This window comes from Ictidomys tridecemlineatus, chromosome 5 (genome assembly GCF_052094955.1).
Source record: "Ictidomys tridecemlineatus isolate mIctTri1 chromosome 5, mIctTri1.hap1, whole genome shotgun sequence".
Classification (NCBI taxonomy): domain Eukaryota; kingdom Metazoa; phylum Chordata; class Mammalia; order Rodentia; family Sciuridae; genus Ictidomys; species Ictidomys tridecemlineatus.
Window position 1 is genome coordinate 24,147,722 of NC_135481.1, and position 22,453 is coordinate 24,170,174.

At 37.5% G+C, this 22,453-nt stretch overlaps 1 protein-coding gene and 1 long non-coding RNA gene across 3 annotated transcripts in view; one reads left to right on the forward strand and one right to left on the reverse strand.

The window, feature by feature from the left end:
* Positions 1-7,998: 7,998 nt before the first annotated feature.
* LOC144377729 (uncharacterized) lies at positions 7,999-16,117 on the reverse strand. Its single transcript, XR_013438763.1, has 2 exons — positions 15,731-16,117; positions 7,999-13,147 (listed from the first exon to the last, which is right to left on the reverse strand). It is a non-coding gene; the product is annotated as an uncharacterized LOC144377729 (long non-coding RNA).
* Aldh1a2 (aldehyde dehydrogenase 1 family member A2) overlaps positions 11,964-22,453 on the forward strand; it is an 87,392-nt gene continuing 76,902 nt past the window's right edge. Inside the window, exon 1 of one of the 2 annotated variants that reach the window (XM_005316616.4) lies at positions 11,964-12,703. In XM_005316616.4, coding sequence (XP_005316673.1) covers positions 12,587-12,703 — 117 coding nt within the window. In that variant the 5' untranslated portion in view covers positions 11,964-12,586. Of the gene's footprint in view, positions 12,704-13,280; positions 13,399-22,453 lie in introns of those variants that run through there. The other variant, XM_078049555.1, reaches the window with a different exon arrangement.

Below are 22,453 nucleotides of genomic sequence, written 5' to 3' on the forward strand. Positions count from 1 at the left end.
GTTAGATTATGAAGATGTCATGCAGTGATCATATCTCTCTTATACCACAATGTCTTTAGCTCAGTTATGCCCAAGTACTTTATTCCATGGTTTTAAGAATACCCGTGCAACATGGATAAAGATTATTTTCCTTTTGTAGCTAAAAATGCATAGGCTTTTAAAATATAAGCTATGACATATTCTTAAGGGGATACACTCACATTAGAACTGACATTTTCTATCAGAAGAAGTTAGGGACATTTTCAATGACAATACAGTGAATGGGGGAATAGTTAGGAATATAATTTAGGTTTCTTAAATTCTTAAATAATAATTCTTAAATTATTATTCGATAATGAAAACAAGCAAAATATTGTTAAGAGAAAAAAAACTCCAACAATGTTGACACAAACCATAAGGAGCCAATTAATGTATTACTTCAAATTCAAGCAATGTTTCTGGGTTCATTCTGCATGTTTTTTCAGTGAATTTTTAAAAATATGCAGGAGGGTTACTACAGGACAGTCAACAGAAACTTCACCTGGAATTGGAATATAGAGAATTCTATATTCCAGCAATTTTATGAACCCATGAAGGAAAACAACTCTATATATCTGGCCTACCCCTAACATTTATGATACCCAAGGGAAGAATACAAATAGAGATTCAAACACCATACACCTAAATATTTTATAATTTTAAACTAAACTTACAAATTGTTAAACATAATATTCTATTCTGCTTAGACACATAAACCTTTGTGATGACAAAATTTTTAAATAGGTAAAGCTATACTTACTAAATTTAACTATAATAGTGTATGTCTAAGCATTCTGTTGATATGTCAGCAATATCTGGGTAAGTTATGAAATGAAAAAATACACAATTCATAAGTTATATATTCATTCCACAAATTGCAGTGTGGGCCTTAATTTCATCAAAATTACTTTGTTGAAGTATTTGAAAATTTTCACATAATTTGTACTATTCATAGTAATAATTTAAAGCTTCTTTAAAAGTGAATTTCATTTTGAAGTGTATACATTTGAATATTTTTTTCATTTGAATGTGAATTAAATAAAAGCATAAATACTAAGTTATATCTCATAGATTTTTTTTAATAGAAAGCAAATTTTATTTAAAGGATAGAACAGAGATAGACTTCTCCCAGGAGGAAAAAGGGGATCCAGAGCTGGTATCTAGGGGAGGAGGTAGGAGTGAATCTTGTCTTCTTATAGTTTCCAGGTTTCTTACTTCTCATGCCCATTCCTTCTATCCCACCCATGGTGGGGGGAGGCAGGAGGGAGCAATCCAGGGATACCTCTTCCCATTTTCCATTGTCTGCCCAGAAAAGCCCAGGAAATACTCATTAATAATTCCCTGCTGGGAGGAACAATCCCCTGGAGGCAGGTGACTTTGGACACAGGTGAGGGGACCAGACATATCTGAAGGTATTAACATTCTTTTCTCTTCAAATCAGCTTCCAATCCCCCCTAGAGGCAGGTGACTTTGGCCACCGACAAGGGGGAGGGGGACATGTCCTGAAGGTCTGACCATTCCATTCCCTTCAAATCAGCTTCCATCTTCCTGACCCAACCCTATCATCTAGCTACACTAACTACCTGTCCTTTGTTCTTGCATCATCCCCCCCCCCCCCGCCTCTAATTTTAGGGAACCCTTACTGCTGTAAGGGAAAATGGATGATTACTGTTCTGTCTGCTTTGAGCTGAGAGGGACAAGCAGTTGTGTTTCCCTTTTTAGGCATCATTTGGGTCAAGAGGTCCACTGTAAAAGTCTAGTTTGGAAGCAATAGATTGTAAGTTCATTTGGGAGGCAGGTGATCTATGGGAGAAACAAGAAGATATGAGTACTGAAATAAGATTAATGCAACAGTAAATGCCGTAGCATGTGAACATGCCAATGAGTATGATGACGATGGCAGTAACAATGTCTTCCACCAGGAGGTTACCAGAGAACCAGGAACTAAGAAGTTCTTCCCATGACAAGGCTGGGGAGGACATGGCCTCTATCTGGGAATGTAAATCTTTAAGGATGTTCTTACACTGCCAGAGTTATCAGGAATGTAAACACAGCATCAGGTTTTCATAAGAGTACAAGTGTTGCCTTGGGCTGCAGTGAGAACATCTACAGCCATCCGGTTATGTCAGATAGGCTTTCCTCATGAGTGTTACTTCTGTGTTAAGGAGAGAAATACTTTCCTCAACCTCGTGGAGGGCAGTTTGAGTATAATTGGTTAGGGTTTCCATGTGCCACTTTACATCTTCTAAGCCAGTTTTTGGAATGAACAGTGAAGCTAGATGATCATACCAACGAAAAACTGATCACCCACACCTATGTCTGACATTGGGGAGATTTACTGGCTGCCTTATACTTGGTGTCCATCTTCCTTGCATCCAGGGGTACCCAACAGCACACCTTCCTATCCAGCCTGGGGGAAGCCAGGGCCATAAGTTAGTTCCACACATCCATTGGGTTCCACTGATGTTGCATCTAATCTCAGGTCTAGAGAACCAATTAGTCCCAAACCAATCATTGGCTTGTGAAATCACAATGTGTTGGCATAGTGACTCTGGGGTCCAACCTAATTCCTGAGTAGCACTAGGCCATTTGTCATAGGTGTGGTTATGTTGTTCCCAGCAGATTGGGGCTTTTTGGTTTAGATGCCCTATAGTAGGTGTAAGCCACATATATCTGTCCCAAAGCTGACAGTAACCATCCTTATACCTTTCACATATATTGGTGGTGATGTGAACACCGCCAACATGTGAAAGGCAGTGATGTTGGAAAGCTAGAAGTGGCTGAGCTTAAATGTGATTTAACAGTTGCAAAGTTGCAAAGTTACAAAGTTCTGAAGGTTGGTTTGTTCTAAAGTGGAAGTTTTTCCATGATCTGGTTGTGATGAAGTTTCATTTATAGGTCATAATTTAATATTGGCACAAGTAGCAGTTTATAAAGAGTGTCTCCCTTTTTTTGTTCTAACCTTAAGGATTGTAATTTTATCCAGTTTCTTCCTTGTAAGGGGATACCCCCCCACCAAGGTAACCCAGAAGCACTGGAAAGGGATAGTCCACATATCCAGAAATTATCTTTCTGTAACCTAGTGGCATACTATTGAGCCCAATCTAGAAAAGAGTTAATTTCAGTGGACTTGTCTAAAATAATAAAGAAAGAGTTGAAAAATAGTTTACACATCACCATTGTCTTTGCATAAGAGATATTTCAGGTCTTCTATTAGAGTGTAGGAGTATGGTTCCTCTGTTCCTTGGGAAGAAAAAGTTTCTCTGGAAGTTTGATTCAGGATGGCAGGATTTTACCTGAGAGTGGTGGATCCAATTCTCTGTCCAAGCATTCTCACTTGGTGACCAGCTCCATGAGACCTCCAAATATGATACCAGTAATGAGAATCAGGGCCAAGTTCCATTTCCTTATGTGAAGATTGAACACCCAAGAAATGCTATAGAAAGCAAGTTTTATTTAAAGGATTGAACAGAGATAGACTTCTCCCAGCAGGAAGAAGAGGATCCAGAGCTGTTATCCCATATCTCATAGATGTTTTAAAAAGTGTTTTTCTTTCCAATATACTTAATTTTTTAATAAAGATAATCTATAAATGAATCTATAGATGATAATCTATAAATAAATTATTATAGATTATAAAAATAAAATAATGTATAATAAAAATAAAATTAAGTTAATTTTTATTAAAAAGATTAAGTACTAAAATAGAAATTAAAATTAATGACCAAGCTTTTAAATAAATGATTGAAATGAGCTAACTATTCAATTTTTAAAACATGACATCTTATGAAATATCTTTATAAGAATAGAACTATTAGTAATTCTAGAGTTTTATGTCCATCTACTTACCCATTTAACAAATCAATATCAATGCAGGTTGTGTCTGGACTTACAAAGTTACAAATATAAAAGTATTAAATTGTTTAATAAAATATTCCTCAGCCATCATATAGGCTGTCAGGAACACTACATTTATGACTACTCAAAAATTGTCAATTGGAACACAAGAAGCAGCACAAAATTTGGACACTTTGTGCCTCTGAGAAATAACCTTTGTGCTTTTGAGGCATCTATGACATTCTTTCTGAGAGGATAGATGTGCAAGTTAATTCATTTGTCATTTCTCTCACTTCCATGGGTCCCCTACTCAAATGATGAGACTTCACACTCTTAATGATGATAGCTGCTTAACACTGATCTTTCCAGCATTCTCTACAAAAGATGCTGTCTTTCATTTTTAGAATATAAGGCAAGAGATGAGCAAGAGCATTTTATTGGGCCTGAATGATATGAGTTGTCATGACATCGATTTAGGGTTTCAGTTGATGCAGTATCCGAAACAGCCTGAATGTCCTATTGCAAATGACATACAGGATCCATATATTCCTCACAAAATTTGCTAGACACATCTTCTACTTGGATTATGCTTATGTATCCTTCTCCCAGTTCTGAACACATCAGGTACTAATTTTTTTCTCATTTTTTCAATTCCTGTGCTCCTAACTTCTACCAAGAGCAATATGGGAAATATTTGCTCACATTGGAAGTTTCTGGATACCAAAGAAAGTAAACCATCAGTGAAACACATTTAATATGCTCTTGTGGAAAATGTATATTTATAGTCAATTATAAAGACTTTTCTTATGTTAATCAAACTGTGAATTTCTTAAACTCAGAGCAGAACTTTCAGTTTGCTTTTGCCCACCCCAGGAAATCTAGCCAGTGCTAGGCACATGAGAAGCCATCTTTATTAAACACATGAATATTTCAGTAATTCGTTTTTGGAATATTTGATGTATGTAAACTTCATACTCTAGCAAGGATATTGAGACTTCATACCCTATATAATTCAAGGTAGATTTTAATAATCAAGTGTCAGCCCGAATGTAAGGAGTATAGATTAAAAAATTAAAAAAAATTAAAAAGACTTATTTCTCAGTAGAATTGTACATGCAGGTCCTGAAATGCTCTTACTGTAATGCTGCAAAATTGGTCCATGGCTTATCTCTTGCTTTGATGTAAAAGATATCTCATGCTTTAGAGATGATTTGTGATCATTTTCATCATAGTATTGCCACATCTAAAAGTAGTTTTCAAGTGAGATCTAGTCCTCACCTACCTTTTCTGGTGGCTTTTTTTAACTATCAAAAGTGATGATTTCTTCATAACCAGAAAAATACAAAGCCAGAAGTTTAACGATTGAAAATATTGTGGAATTAATTTTAGATCTCTAAATTACTAGATTAAAAAAAAAAATAACTACAGGAACATCCAGTTTCCTAAGTAATGCCTGGATGTATGTTTAAAGCTATAAAATAAGACAAGTTTGAAACAATCCTAAAGGGTATTACACTAAGTTTAATATTTTGTTTAATATGTGATATTATTTTTTATCATTAATCCCCTAAGAATTTATTATGAAAAACTGGATAGCTTGGAACAACAACCTAGACCTTTATATTTTTATACCAAAAAAGTGTCTTCAAATATATTTCTTTTGCAATTCTGAGTTCTGAATCCCTCTGAAAAGGCAGTTATCTTTGGACAACATACTGTTTTTCCTATTTTAGCAGGTCCATAGAACTCCTAATAGCTATGTAGTATGCAGAAATGTTAAAATGGAAAGTTCAAGCTATTTGTCATTTAAAGGATTATTTCCTTTTTTCATAGCAGAAAAGTTGTGTCCTCTCAATTGGCAGGCAGATATTCCCCTAGTGCTGCCTTCATATTCATTAGTCCATAATGAACCTATTAATTGAATATGTAAGTTTGACTAATTAGATGTAAGACATTTCTTCAGATTTAAAGGGTAATAATAAAAAATTTAAACTGCAACACCAGATCAAGCATTTAAGAGTTGATAAATGTGAACTGGAAAGTGCACAATTCCAATACAAATTAGTTAATTGCCTGTGCTAATTTAGGTGAAATACATTAGCAGAAAGGTCAATCCATTTGAGGCTTGATGTGTTTTTCAAATACTAAATTAAAGATAGCAAAGCAAGAATACTACAAAGTGGGAAGGCATGAAGTCCATGTTTCCAATAGAGAAGTTGCAAAGTGGAGTCAAACAATGCCACAGTGTTAACCTTCTGTGGGTTAACTAGTGGTTCCCAAATCAGGCTGTGCCTTAGATATACCAGGAGCCTTGTGAAAATTATCAACACTTTAGGTTCCTTCTAAAATTGGGTCCCTAATTCAAATCTCTGGAGGTAGGGCCTAACAATCATATTTTTTAAAGTTCCTCAATGATGATAATTGAACCCAGTGAAAGGGTTGAAAACCATTGAACTGTTCCATGACTGTCTAACCCCTGACAAAATATAAGTAAGGTAACAACATTTGTCTATAGCAGGTATGTGAGTATTTTAAAAAATGATTTAATGTCACATGTACTGCTTTTTGCTTTTATATGGAGGAGAATAAGTTACTCTTGGTTCCTCTATTTTCACATTAGATGTAGTCAATGAATATTTTTTTCAGTTGAACTTATTTTGATTGATAAAGGGGAGAAAAAAAATCTAGATTTGTCAAGAGCAGTGAGGAAGTCACAGATGCTCTGAAAGTGGGCCTACACATGCCTAAAGCAAGACCTTCTCTAGGCATGTTGGATGTCCAAATTGGATGCTTGTGTCCCAAGGCTGAATACTTTCCATTTATCCCCCTTACCTTTCACATAGGGAATAGTGTGGTGAGAAGAAAAATATTACTTTTCCTCCTGTGTGGTCAAGTCATATGAAGTGTCCCTGATTATCCTTTCTGTGGCTCAACCTAACAAGTCAAAGAAAGAAACAGGAACTGCTCATTTATCCTCGTTTTCTAGTGGATCTGAATATGGGTTCCAGGTCTAAATATCACCAAAGTTCATGAGACTTCCATATGCTCAAAGATCCTCTGAGTTGAACATTTGTGGGAAAGACTTGAGGAAGAAGTGTACGGGAGAATCCTGTGGTAAATAACAACACTAAAAAGTTCTGCACAGAGTGAGGGATTTTAAAAGTAAAAATAAAAATGTAAATTAAGGAATGTGAAAGGAAAGGTGGGAAAGCAAGCTTAAACCAAACACTTACCTGGGGAAGAAATGAAATTATTCTGGAATCTTACTATTAGTAACTCTTACTTGCCTGCCATGATAAAAAGTAGTTGCTTTCATTCTTATACTCCAAGATATTCCTATCTTCTCTATGATACTGAATGCTCTGAGCATTACTTAAGTGGGGCTATAGGGGTCTAAGTATTATATATTCTATGGCAAATTTAACTGATAGAAGTTCTTTTCTAAAAAATTAAAATGTCTTTTAATTAAAGTCCTTTTTCTGAAATAACTGCAGTCTAAAATTTGTTTATCTGACATGGTTTCTTTAAAGTAATTAAAATTAAATCTCCTAAAGATTTCTTACCAGTACCACATAAAAATATACTTAATACAAGCGACTGTATTTGGCACTATTCACTTGTACATACACACCATTGGCTGCAGAGGGAGCTAATGTCTTTTCCTCAGACGCTTTAGAGAAAGACTGCAGAGCTGGAATTTTAATTTTTTTTTTTCCTATCTGTTAAAGTGTCATTATTGATAAAATACTGAGCTCATCCCTGTACCCAGATTGAAACCTCTACAATACAGATGAAGTACAATCTGGCTTTAAAATAAAGGCAAATCTAGTTCCCACTTTTAAAATAGACTCTTGGGGCCCCCTAAAGTGAAGGATTTATTCTAAAAGGAAAGAATTATGTTATATATCAGAGTGTAGATTTCTGGAGCCATGACCAATTAGTAATCCACTCCCTCTAACCAGAAATAGTCTTCTCCAAAAAATATAATGACTAGGAACTACATTAAGAATTGAGGGTCTTAATAACCAGAGAATTTTTATGGTTAATAAATGCCACAATCTCAGCCTCTTTTCTTCTAGATGTAAAAAGGAAGAGAATAATTAAATGAGCATTTAGTTCTCAAATAAAAATTTAATATTGACATCAAATGTAAAAATAAGTGATTTTATTTTATACAAGTTTGCATAATGGGTCCAAAATACTTCATTAAGTATTTCTGAATAAAAATATGTAAAGGTTTTTAATAAGGTTTTGTTAGTAAATTAAATACCATTTCTCTATAAATATACTTCGCATTAAGCTTTCCTGTTAGAGTTTTCAGGAAACATTTCAAATAAAGTGACCAGGCATATCCCATTTGAGATGAATGAGATCATTAGGAAACACTTATATCTGAAATAAGCACTGAGATCATTCTGCATACGACCCAAGGGCTCTAATTTTTTAAATATTTCAAACAATGTGCCTCTTTCAAATCATTAGACTTAGAGACATTTAAGGAACTGATTCAATTAACCCAGAAGAAGGAAATGCTATAATATGTGATTTATTTTTAAATATAAATTAAAATGCAAGTGTATCTGGTTAGAAAGGTGGGCTGTCATCATGGTTAGTAATGGAAGCAGGAAGGCCATTAAGCGAGCCACCTGAGGCTGAAAGAGTCCCTGAACATTGAAGCTTGATGTTCAAGCTGGACATGCAATTATTGTCAAAACACAAAGTGTGTCTTCTTTGAGAGGAATCTTTAGAAATCCTTGATTTCTAAAGCATGGTTCTTGGATTAACAAATACTTTACTTTCCTTAACTGCATCTAAAAATAAGTCTAGATTATTATGATATCACACCTTAAAGTCAAACTTCATATAAAGCTGATGCCTTAAAATTACAACTTTGCATTCTATTATTTAGGTGAGGAAATATGAGGCAAGAATTTATTTTTCTCCTCTGCAACTCCAGGATATTGGCTCCACCAGGCCTAATAAATTGTTTTCACAAGGAAATAAATACAGTATGCTGTAGCTTAGGTTTCCTTGTTCATGGGGGTTTCAAACAAGATGTATCCTAAACAATAAATAATTACAGATGGAGGAGTGCAGGAGGAGAAACATTGTAAGGATGAGGAAAATGTTTCTTCATCAAACTGGGGGAAAGACTGACACTTAAAACCTTAGAATTGTGAAGGTAGATCTGGCAAAAATTGTACCTTTAATTGTTGTCAGATCTATAGGGAAAGACAATAAAAGAAGATAATAAAGAAAGAGTATAAGGAAGGAAAAATGAAATGTGAGAATAGAAGGCAGCTTTAAAAGTAATATAAGTCCTAAGAGCAGAAACCAAGCAGATGTAGACTAAAGAAGGATGATAGAATAAATCCACTGCTCTCTTATAAACTTTTTCCCCACCTGGAATTAAAGAGCTTGGATTAAAAAATGGTTGCAAGGGCCGGGATGTGGCTCAAGTGGTATCGCGCTTGCTGGCAAGCGGGTTCGATCCTCAGCACCACATACAAGCAAAGATGCTGTGTCTGCCGAAAACTAAAAAATAAATATTAAAATTCTCTCTCTCTCTTTCTCTCATTCTCTCTCTCTCTCTCTCTATCTCTATCTCTATCTCTCTCTCTCTAAAAAAACAAAATGGTTGCAATCCTTCCTGAGCTGATGGGGGAGGTTTCCCCATCCCAGATGATTATTATATAAAGAAAAAAAAAACCTTAGAAATCTTGAAATAGAAAAGTGCATGGTAAAAGATGGGGGATGGTAAAACGAAGTTTAAGATCAGAAAGATGATCTTAATCAGAATGTAGGGAAGTTTCCTCCTCTTATGGTAGAAGTAGTTAACAATGCTTTGTCTTTTGTTCAAATCACTCAACAAAATTCTTATTAAATAATCACAATGAACTCCACACTATTTTAGGAACTGAGGAAGGCGTAAAGGGAATAGAAGACAGTCCCTGTGTGGATCTCTTCACTGTCTAGTGGGAGAGTAAGTGTCACACAAAAGAAGTCATGAGGGAACCATTTAAACCAGCCTGCTGCTGTCTCTGAACTAGAACTTTGAGGTTATTTGTGAAAGGAAATCAAGAAGTACTTCCTTTCCTGCCAGAGTGAAGGAAATCTATTTGCTGTATGACTGTATAATTCCATCATTTTGGATCCTGTTCCTTCCTCTGTGAGAGAGTTTCTAGCCACAGTATTAGGAGTTAGCAAACAAGAGGTGGATCAAGAGTAAGCAACTCTTGTCTTACTCTCTGAGAATATAAACCAGTTTATTCTAGTTTGTGACTCTTTCCTGACCTTATTCATCTATTGAGTCAAACCATGAAAGTTTCCTTTTCCTCAGAAGCTCTTAATGGCCTATCAGTACCTCCAGCATTAAGGTCCTTACAATCTGAAGTTAACTGCCTTGCCAGCCTCATTTGCCACATTTCCAACCACATTTGATGTCTCTCCAAAAATGTTTTCACATCTCTCTGCCTGTGCTCTTGCAGACTCTTCAGTTTACTGTGTCCTTCCCTTTCCTGGTGAAGACTCACTTCTCTTTTCAAGCCATGTTCAAAGGTCAACTTCCCCTGAGAGTAGATCTCTTCCTTGATGGAGCCACAAGATCTCGCCATTGATGCATTCTGTAAATTTTCCTCACAGGTTCTCATGGTAGTAGGTCATCTACATATCAGTAGGGAAGGCTGTGAGCTCACTGGGGCAAGGGCTCTTGCTCTAATTTGTAATGCAGACTCAAGCACTGTACCTTGCATGGAAGTGCTCAAAACACTTCCATGTTTGTTCCCCAGGGATTAGTCCACAGAGATCCTTGCTCTCCCTTGTCAGGAACTTCTCTCTCTCCCTAACAAACCTCAAGATCTTACTTTCTTATTCCTCAATGCTATCTCCAGTCTTCTAAGTCTTTAATAAAAATGTATCTCATGAATGTATGCCATAATTATGGCATAATTTTGGAGCCTAGAAATCCTCTGAATCAATACCCCTCAACTGCCTAAGTGAAGGTCTGTAGTAAATTAAGTCACTTTGGATTGAGACTTTGGATCCTGAGAGGCTGAAACTATGTCTACAAGTTTATTACCAGAATTGCATATTTTGTCTACACCCACTATTGCTTAGCGTGAAAGAACCAAGCATTAGGCAGTTTTAGTTACTGGAAGTTTCTAACACAAAGGTTTTCTGATAATACCCAAAGAAATTGGATTCTAGTGTTCTGAAAATGGCATGTAAAATGTAAATCAAGGAGTTTCTTAGTAGTTCAGACACTCACAATAATATGCCCTTCCATGAAAAAAAAATATGATTGAAAGTTTTTCACAGTAGGATTTTGCTTTACATTCAGGTTTACATTGGGCATGAGGAGGGGAAAGGATTCTATTAAAGGTCTTTCATGTGGGCCCCAGATTCAGTCCAATGACCCCAAAGCCCAACTTGGAATGGCTCTCTATTTTTCTTTCTTTCCTTTCCTTTTCTTCTTCTTTCCTCGCCCCTGGAGGTACAGGGATTGAGCCCACAGGCACATCCCCAGTCCTATTTTGTATTTTATTTAGAGACAGGGTTTCACTGAATTGCTTAGCGCCACGCATCTGCTGAGGCTGGCTTTCAATTCATGATCCTCCTGCCTCAGCCTCCTGAGCCTCTGGGATTATAGGCTTCCGCCACAGCAGCCAGCTCTCTGAGTTCTTGATTTACATATATATGCTGACCCACAAACCAGAAGGAAGCTTGTTGGACTACAGAAAAAAATTAGGAGTTATGGAGATGGACGCTCAACCCCGAAGAGCAGTGCAGGGACAGATCCAAGGCATGAGAGGCCGAAGTTGTTATCCGGAGAACAAGGGACCCCCCCCCTAGGTGTTTTGGGGGAGAGGAGCGGGAAGGGGTAGAGGAGGGTATGGAGAGATAAAGTAGCCCATGGCACAACGCAACAACTCAAGAGCTGACCAGGTCCCAAGCCCACTCCTCCAGCCACAGCCCAGGCGCCCGGACTGGTCCCTGCCGGCAGAGGGCAGCAATCAGGCGGGAGAAGCAGCGTGAGGAGGGCCACGAAGCGCCCACTGGCTCGCAAAGGTTCTCATTCCGAATGTGGGGCGCACCCATCACTACCCCTCCCTAGCCCTCTGCCCACCGCGCACTTCGGGCCACCCTGACAAGTGTAGGAGAGGGGGTCGCTGCCGAGAGCACCGCGCCCCTTCCCCTGGGAGGAGGACCGCGGGCGTTCCCCCATCCCAACCGCAGGGGAGCTGGTGTTCGGCCGGCCCAGGAGGGAGTGGGAGGGATCTGGCCCTCGGGTGTCACCCTCCACGTCCTGGCTCTCTCGCTGACACCGCTTCCGGGGGCCACGACCCCCAGCCTGACTCGGGCCAAGGTACAGCTCCTTCGGACGCTGAGGGGACGGTAGGGAGACGGTCCAGTGACAGAGCCCCAAGCAAATTCGCAGTCTGGCCGTCGACGACGGCGGCCGTGTGGGCGTGGAGCGAGCCCCGCCGACCCGGGCGAGGGCGCACTGGATGGTGGGCGCGGGCCGCGCGGCCCGGGCTTTATGTAAATCGGGGCTGCGCCAGGGCTCCTAGGTAGGATGGACCAGCCCCCCGCGCCTCGGCCCTCACGTCCAATAAGAAGAGTCCCAGCTTGACACCTGCCTATATACAGGCGAGCGCGCCCCCGGCCCGCGGACCGCGCGCACAGCCCGCACAGCCCACGCCGCGGGCGAGCGACACTTCGGCCCGCCACCATGACTTCCAGTAAGATCGAGATGCCCGGCGAGGTGAAGGCCGACCCCGCCGCACTCATGGCGTCCCTGCACCTCCTGCCGTCGCCCACTCCCAACCTCGAAATCAAGTACACCAAGGTAAGCGCCCACGGCCCACGGAGGATTTCTAGAAACTTCCTTCCTCATCAGGCTCTCTAGGGGGCGAGGGCCGGGGTCTCTGGGGCCAGCCTGCCGTCCTGAGCTGCAGCGGACGCCCTGTCTATCTCCGCGGTGGTGGCTTTTGAAGTCCCGCCGTGTCTTGGGACGCGTCGGGGACTAGCCTAAAGGCAGCGCTCGCTGAAGGGTCTCCTTCAACGGCTCTGCCCCAGACCGCGGGGAAGGCGTCGGAAACCTCCCGGTTTCCGCAGAGGAGACCCGAGCTCCCGCCGGATCGCCGCGAAGCCGGGCCATCGCTTCGCGGTCTTCGCCCCCAGCCGCCCGGCAGGTCCTCGGAGCCCGGACCGAGCGGAGCGCTTTTCCAGTAGGAAATGGTCAGAACTCTGGCGCTCCGGCCGGTGTGTGACAAATTTCACGGGAACCTGGCTGATAAAAAGCACAGCGAGAGTCAGTGTCAGGATTTCATTTGAATTTTGTAGGCAGTGTGACTTTTTTTCCTGGGAAACTTGAAGAAACTTTGTATTTGTGCAAGTTTTCGGGTTCACGTTTCTACTGAAAACTTTTTTTTAAAACGAACTTTGACATTTTTTTTTTTTTTGGTTTTGACTAACAGGAATTTTATTGTTGCCTTGCATTTTAAAAAACACACGTATATAAATGTGCGTCTGCTACCTAATGTAAGTTGACTTTACTTTCTTTCCACAAATTCGTCATAGAAAAAAAATGAATCAATTTTACATATATATATATATATATATATATATAGCGGAGAATTGTAATTTTATAGCTTGGTGGGGTTCTGATAGATGTGATTTAGACCCACATTTCTTGGAGTTCACTTTACAGTTCTTATTTGATTTTCTATTACCGTCGCACATTTCTTGCAATTAACTTAAACCTATGTGTGTACTCACAATATCGCTAAAGTTGTATTCCATCATGCTTATTACAAGATCCACTACGTTTTGTAGAGAAGTTAAATTGTTTGATTCTTGGCTTAATGGCTGAAAAGAGAAATACCCCAAACCATCACAATATTGAAATTTTACATGGATTGAGTTTAGGATGCTATCTGGGATGATTCGTGTTTTGAATGTCGATTTAGATGGATTTAATGTACCTGCTAGCTCTTTTAGAGGGTGTGACAAATTTTTGAAGGCCATTTTAATGAGAGGTCGTTAATGGTTATAGCCCTTAGGCATTGTTTGCATAACAATAGTGCCAATGTGCGGCACCTCTTCGGTCTTAGGAACAAGCAGGGAAAGCATGCAGCATAAAAGTTTTGTTTTATGAGGGTCTCTAACCTCTCCAGCGGCTCTTCAGAGGTCTTAAAATGCAAGACCTACACATTTGAGAAAGGACTCAACCCTCAGATTTCGGAGGGTAGTTTAGTCTTAACTTTTAAACAGAATAGTAGCCTCTGAAAGTGGTTTTAGGTCTGCAGTAGGTATCTTTTTCAGAATTTAATTTGGAAACTCTTCCAGTTCTCTTTTCTCTAACTACCCCCTCTCTTTTCTCTCTTGTTCTCCCCAGTAGGAAAGACAACTGATTTATAGCTAATTGGAGCCTTTAATGTGGAGTCTTTTAGTTGGGGGAAGACTTTTAGCCAGTATCCACTTTCCCACTTATTACAAAGAAAAACAATCAGAAATGAAATAATGGATTGTAACTTGATTCTTTAATTTGAGGGGAGGAGGCACCTTATTTTTGCCTTGACAAACAACCCTCATAAACATTGAGTAACACTAATCTAAAGGGGAGCTCTTTCCACAAAAACTTGTAAACTGAACATTCCAAGCAGCTTTCCTCCTCAGCTCTTTAGTGAGAATTCTAAATTTTCTAAGACAAGCAGTTTTATGTTTTATTTTTAACATGAAGAGCAGAGGTTGATCCTTAGGTAAGCCCAAGGTGATCGCGCCCCCCACACACACACTTAAAAAGAAAACAACGTTAATGAAGAGAGAGTTTCTTTTTAAAATTACTTAGGATCATAAATGAGGAAAATTATCTTTTTAGTTTCAAACAGAAGAATAAAGAAGGTAGAATGCATAGTTATGTCCTTTAGCAGTGATACAATATTCATTAGAAAATTTGAAACACGTAATGGGTTAAAATATGCTTTAGGGACTGTTGAAAGGCATATATAAAACAAACACAATATTCACTTAAGTTAATAGTTCTCTAAGACAAGCAGATATCATTAATTAATCATTTTTATCTTATTGAACGAATACAGTTTTACTGAGGGCTATTACAATATTATTTTTCTATATGATTTTGCAATGTCATTTGAGGATCAACATAGAGTTAATACTTAGATATAGTCAGATTATGAAAATTTCAAGTAGCATGCACTTAGAATATTTTGCACTTGTGATCTCGGATATTTCTGCTTTTTTAAAGCTATTTTCTTTCTTCTGAAAGAATTTGTACCTTTTGAAAAGTTTTTATTTTTAAAGTTACTGCCTTTGCTGTCACAGGTCCAGTAGAAATGCTATAGAATTAAAGTTCAGTCCTCAAGCATGCCCAAAAAGCTAAACTCCTAGCTCTGTGTTGACTTTAAGGCAATTATATTCTGTTTTAAAAATAAGCTTACTGCTCTGAAGTTCCAGTATCCGTACTAGATTAATTATCGATAGCAATGTCTCTTTTGGAAAATGCTTGTTTCTGTTTCCCTAATACAGCAAGCTAGACCCTACATTTTAAAAATGATTTCTTATTAATGAATGTCTTTTCATTAAAACTCCCAGCCAAGAAAAAGTGATAACTGGCATGAAGTGTCAAGGGCAACAATTTGGAGCCACTTTCTTGCTTGTATCTCAAAAGACTGCTAAACAGCTAGCATAGGATTCTGATTGCTTTTAGCTAAGCTGTTATGAATTAAAGTTTTTCTGAGTTGTTTCTGTTTTATAAGTCTGGTTTTGTATGGCTGATCATATTATAGGAATACACAACGTTGTAGAATCAAAGCTCAGAGCTTTACAGACTGCCCCTGACTACAGGGAGTACCTTTTCCAGATTCCCAGGTTTTTGAAATATTCCTCTACTTTTCCACTTGTATGTTGACTCCATCTTCTCTTCTTGGCTCTAGGAGAATCCTCCCTACTCCTGCCCCCACATATAAGTGTGCTTACTTTCTGTTGGTTGCTTTTTCAGTGAGAATTTATGCCCATAAATAACAGTGATAAAAAGAGTTACGTGTTCTTCCAGTGTCTGATGCTGTGGGCATCTAGAACAGAGGCAGGAAGGGGAATATTTTTGATTACTGACCTGCTACACTAGAAGAGAAAAAATGCAATCAACTGAAAAAATCAGAACTAATATGTGTTGTGTGCCTACTATTTATTCAGTTAGTAATTTTTTATTAAATACATACTGTTTTCTGAGGTCAATCTCAATTCAATTCAAAGGGTATTTGAATGACGATGCTCCTAAAAATGATACTTTTAACTGTTCTAGTTGGATCATGGAAACATCTGACCTTCTAGGAGCTTAGGATCTTATGAGAAAGATTGAGTGCCAAATATTGATTGCCAGTATGGCAGTAGTTCAGTTGATCAATGTAATAATAAAATAGTAATAATACTTATAATGTAACATTTTTATAGGAACTTGTAAGACTTAATGATTTATCTAGTGCTTTCATTTAAATCTTATTTAATTCTTGCAAAACATTTCAAGGGAAAGAAATAAATAGGAAAAAAAGATAAGAGAGATTTGCCCTTGACTTTTAAAAATTGATAAAGTATTCCTTATCATACACTTTGCTTTTCTTAAGTATGTGACACATTTTTTGAGAGTTTAAGTCTTTATTTTGTGTGTGTGTGTGTGTGTGTGTGTGTGTGTGTGTGTGTGTGTGTTGCTTCTAATGCAGTCCTGGAATATGAAGTTGGTCTGTTCTTCTTAAAGAGTCACCTATTGTGACTTTTAAGCTCTTGACTTTAAATTACTAGTTTTTTTAAAAAAAATTCTATGAAGTGTTCTGGTTCTGGGAAAAATTCTTACCTATTTCAAGAATGATTTCTCTTAAATAGGTGTGTATCTAGTTCAATGTAAACCTTTACTTGAGATTGTTTGTTTTGATCATAAATTGTCAATCAAACTGCATGTTTATAGAGGATTTGGGCTTTTTAAAAAACACTTTTTTGTTAACTATACAGCTTTTTATTATATATTATCACCATTTAACCCAGGGAAGCTAAAACAACTTCATCATAGGACTTGGATTTAGATAACTTAATCTAAATATCTAAGTTAACCTTAGATAACTTAGGTCCTCCTGCCCTCATGCCTATTACTACATGGCTTTGTGTAACCACATGTAATTATGGTTTCTGGAGATTTTCTTTGTCCTTTATTTCTATAAAGAAAAAAGGGGAGAGAGGATGATAGCTTTTCTATTTCAGAGTAAAAGATTCTCCACTACCTGTTCTGTGAGGTTTGACTTTCTCATAGCCATAATTAAGAAAAGTTGGACATGAAGAATCTCTCTGACCTCAGTGAAGGATAATGATCATGATCAAACCAGTAAGCATTTCAGAACTCACACACAATCCCCAATTGTGAGTTTCTAAATTTAATAATGAAATACAAATACTAATGTGTGTTTTGTCTTTTTAGTTATCTTACTGATAGTTTGCAAGGGCCAGAAAACCACAGACTGTTTGTCTGGTTTTGCCATATCTATTCAATTACATATCGACTATAGCTGCTTTGAGACTACAATGGCAGAGTCAAGTAGTTTCAGCAGAGACCATACAGCCCACGTTTTAGAAAAAAAAAATTATGAGCCCTTGACTTGGAAAAGAAAGACTCCAAGTTAAAACAGACCTTTGATCAAATCCTGGTAAAAAATGTACTTACCATTATGTGGACAGGTAACATTTATTCAACTTATGGTGCCAGGTATGGTTCTAGGCTCTGGGGTTGTGGTAGTCAAAAGTATGTATAGCATCTTAAGTTTCTTCACTGAGTTTCAATTTTTACATGTGTCAAAATTTAGATTAATAGCACCTACCTAATGAAGTTATTATCAGGACTAAATGAGAAAGTTGTATGAAAGTAAGTGGCATACAGTGATAATCACCCAATGCTAGTTCTGTTGCATTTTATAAAGTGATGATTATATTTGGATTATTATAATATTTGAGGTTCCAAATTGATGGAATTCCATTTTTAAGAGACCAGAAATGTGTGATTAATAAAGTTTTATAAAACAAGCCATTGTTTACTATTTTGATTACTCATAAGAGTTTAATATTCTGGGTAACCATGGAATCCTTATGTGTTTATAATACATTTTTACCAAGTGAGACACCCTACATATTTCTTCATTAAGGTCTTGTTTTCACTAAAAAGTCATTAAACAAGACAAATGTTCATCCAGTATTTTAATAACAAATTAGATATCTGATGTACCAAAATTTAGCATTAATATATCTCAGTATGCCCAATTAACTGAACATAAACACCAGGTTGGAAATAGATACTTCCAGTATTTTAAGTAGTTTGAACAAAGATATTGCTAAGTTACTAGTACTTAAACCTGAGATGTGTAGTAACATATGAGGACATTTTCATATGGTGGATACCTTCTGGCAGTGGGAATGTGTCTTGGTTTATATAATTTAAAAGTGAAGAAACTTGTCAGGCGTGATGGTGCCCGCCTGTAATCCCAGCAGCTTGTGAGGCTGAGACATGAGGATATCAAGTTCAAAGCCAGCCTCAGCAACTTAGCCAGGCCCTATGCAACTTAGTGAGACCTGTTTCTAAATAACACACAAAATAGGGCTGGGGATGTGGCTCAGTGATTATGTGTTCCTTGGTTCAATCCCTAGTACCAAAAAAAAAAAAAGGCTGGGGGGAGAAGCTTTCCCTTGTTCTGACTCCCTAAGATAATGCATGGAATTTGGGGGACAGTCACCTTCCAGAAAGTAAAAGCACCAGGCAGAAACTATTTTAAAAATCTTCCTAGCATTTGCTTCCTTCCTTTATTTGCTGTGACAGGTCATTTCAAAGACATTCATTTCCTCTCAAGACACCAAATCGAATGTACATAAAGTTGATCGCCATAATGTCATCTTGGTTAATTTTTAATTGCCTTTCAGACATATTCTCGAGTTCTAGTCTATTTAACTTTTCAAATATGTGACATTATCCAAATTGGAAATTTCCCATCTGTGGCATGTCTTTATTACTTGTTTGGCTTACTTAATATTGAGTTATGTTTAAACTATTTTCCTTCTAAATCTTAACTCTTACGACTTTATTTACAGCAAACCTCTGTTGCATCAGTTAATTTGAAAACACTTCCAGGCTTTGAAAATTCCAATTGGAATAATAATTGGGTAATTTTAACACCCTGGCTTCTACTAGGCTCTCAACACTTCCCTGGGGCTAAACTCAGGGGTTAATTGAGCTCTGTACAATGTGGTTAAAAATTATAATGTCTGGAAGTGAACATTCTGAATTTTATTCTAGAAGGAAGCCTTCCTTTAACTTCAGTTCAGCCCTGTTACCTGCAGAAGAAGGTACTGTTCTACTTTCTTTTCTCCTCACTGTCTGATTTTTGGAGAGCCAAAGTAGCAATTTCTTTATCCCTAGATCTCTGGAAAGATAAAACTTATTGTCCAGGTGAAACTGGGAATTGAGAGACAGAGAAACAGTTCTCTCATTTGTAAGAATTCAGTATATCATGGTTATAGAAATTCCTTCTAATCTTGATTATAAAAGATAGGGAAAATTTTAAAAATAATTAAAAATTACATTTTTATATTTTCTCATTCATCTTGCCTAAGCCTACTGATTTCAAGGCCAGTGGTTCAAGTTTTTTCGCTCCATGTCATTTCTAGGGATTTCCTAAAATTTAAACTTTGAAAGTGGTATAGGTTGTGTGGCTGTTCATATAAGTAGAATGGAACTACTTTCAGGCAAATGAATTGGCCAAATACTATGAAGTTAGCAAACCTGCTAATAGGCAAAAATAACCTGTTTCCTCTTCCTCCCAGCCTCACTACTATACCTATATCAAATCTATAGACTGGATATGATTATGGAGAGTTTAGTGTATGGAGGAAGAGAGGAAATAGGACAACTTTGGAAAGATGAAATATGAAGAATTATTTAAAGTATTATTTTCAATTAGACAATTATTTTCAATTAGGGCAATTTAAAATATTATTTTCATAGATGTGAAAATTGGTCTTCTGCCTTGGATTCAATGTGTGAAACTTACTCTTTGGTTAAATTCCCTAGAAAACCTGAAACCTGGGATTCTGTCTCATCTATATTTTAGAATCTGATATCCAGTGTACTTGATTTTCTTAGAGAAGATTGTCTAATTGTATTATCTCAGGGCCAATTTTATTTTTAGTAGCCACTGTTTTGCTTACCTAAATTTATTTGCTTATTAACATTCATTAAGACCTTGTAGAAAGCATCGGTACTCACTGTCTAGCACCAAAAGATACATAGAGACGGTTCCTTCTGGGAGGAGACGGAAGAGAATTCCCACTTGGGCATGAGGTGAAGATAGGCCCCCAAGAAACTGTTGTGAATGATTGAAGGTGCTAGATACTTGACATAAATCAGTTAAACTGGGAGGATTCAGAAGATAAGGAGACATTTCATACTTGGCATGTGAACAGTGCACTGTATTGTAACACATTTGTTAGGAAATGAATTATTTTTATGTAAATTTTTAAAATTTATATATGACAGCAGAATGCATTACAATTCTTACTACATATATAGAGCACAATTTCTTCATATCTCTCGATGTATACATAGTATAGTCACACCAATTCATGCCTTCATAGATGTACTTTGGATAGTAATGATCATCACATTCCCCCATCATTTTAATCATACAGAAAAGTTTGGACAATGATACAACAAATGTATGTAACTATACCCAGATTTGTTAGTTCTTAACATTTTACACAACAGATGGGATTACCCCAGTGTAAGGTAAACTATCAGAAGTCAAAAATTCATTTAATCCAACCTATCCAACATCCTACCTTAAGCAACACAGTGCACTGTGGAGTATGGGTTGTTTACCATTATCACGGGGCTGACTGGAAACTGCTGCTGCTGCCTAGTATCACCTGTGAGTATCATAGCACACATCGCCAACCTGGAAAAAGATAGAAATTTGAAGTGTAGTTTCTGTTTTTGTTTTTTCTTAGACTGGGGATTGAACCCATAGGCGCTCTATCACTGAACCAGATCTCCAGCCCTGTTTTGTATTTTATTTAGAGACAGGGTATTGCTGAGTTGCTTAGGGCCTGACTAAGTTGCTGAGACTGGATTTGAATTCGATATCCTCATGTCTCAGCCTCACAAACCGATGGGATTACAGGCGTGCACCACCACACCTGGCTTGAAGTGTAGTTTCTACTGCATATTTATTGAAAAAAACATAGGTCAAACCAACATAAGTTGGGAACCATCTGCATTACTTTTAATTCTTTAAAAGAATTACAATGAAACCCTCCTACAAGCTCTTCCTATTCCTTCTTCCTTCTCACTATTCTTAGAGGCATTTATGTTTCTCATAGGTGTATGTATCTGTACATGTATAAGTATCCATAAATAATAAATGCTGTTGTTATTCACACTAAAATATACACCATGCTGTATATATCTTTCTGCAATGTGCTTTGTTTTGCTTAGCATCAAATTTCCAGGATTCGTTCATGTAGTTGGATATACCACCAACTCATTTATTGCATTGTTGCATATTATTTTATTCCTTGACAGTTTCCCAATTTTTTATTCATTCTATTATTGACATTTAAGATACTCAGTATTTTGCTGTTAGAATCATGTGTAAGAGCATTTACATTTAACATTTCCAAATGTGTCTCCTTATATGCCTGGTGAGAGAGCTTCTAGAATATATACTTATAAATGATATTGCTGGCTCATAGAGGATGTGTATCTACAACTTAATTAGGGCTTGCCAGATTTCTGTGCAAGATGATTATACTAGTTTCTATCCACCCTACCCGTCTACCACATTCCCCATTACTCTGTATCTCACTTATACTTGGAATTTCATAATTTTGCCAATTTGATGTGTTAAATGGTGTCTCTCTGCTGCTTTAATTTGCATTTCCTTGATTTCTTGTGATAATGAGCATCTTTTCATGTTTACCAGCCATTGGCTTTCCTCCATTGTGAACTGGCTAGTTTTTCATTTGCTTATTTTTCTGTGTATATGTGCTTGCTGATTTGTAGTAATGTATTTGGAATTGTAATTCTTTGTTAGATATGTACTACACAAACATTTTCTTCCCCATTGTACTTTTTTCTCCTTCCTTCCTTCCTTCCTTCCTCCCAAGCCCCCGCCCCTTCTCTCTTTGGTGTAATTGTCATACAGTTTTATTTTTTTCCTTTAATTTTTATTGTTGGTTGTTCAAAACATTACATAGTTCTTGACATATATTTCACACTTTGATTCAAGTGAGTTATGAACTTCCATTTTTACCCCGTATACAGATTGCAGCATCACATCGGTTACACATCCACTGTTTTACATATTGCTATACTAGTGTCTGTTGTATTCTTCTGCCTTTCCTATCCTCTACTATCCCCCATCCCCTCCCCTCCCATCTTCTCTCTCTACCCCATCTACTGTAATTCATTTCTCCCCCTTGTTTTTTTTCCCCTTTCTCCTCACTTCCTCTTGACATTTATACACAATGGAGTACTACGCTGCATTAAAAA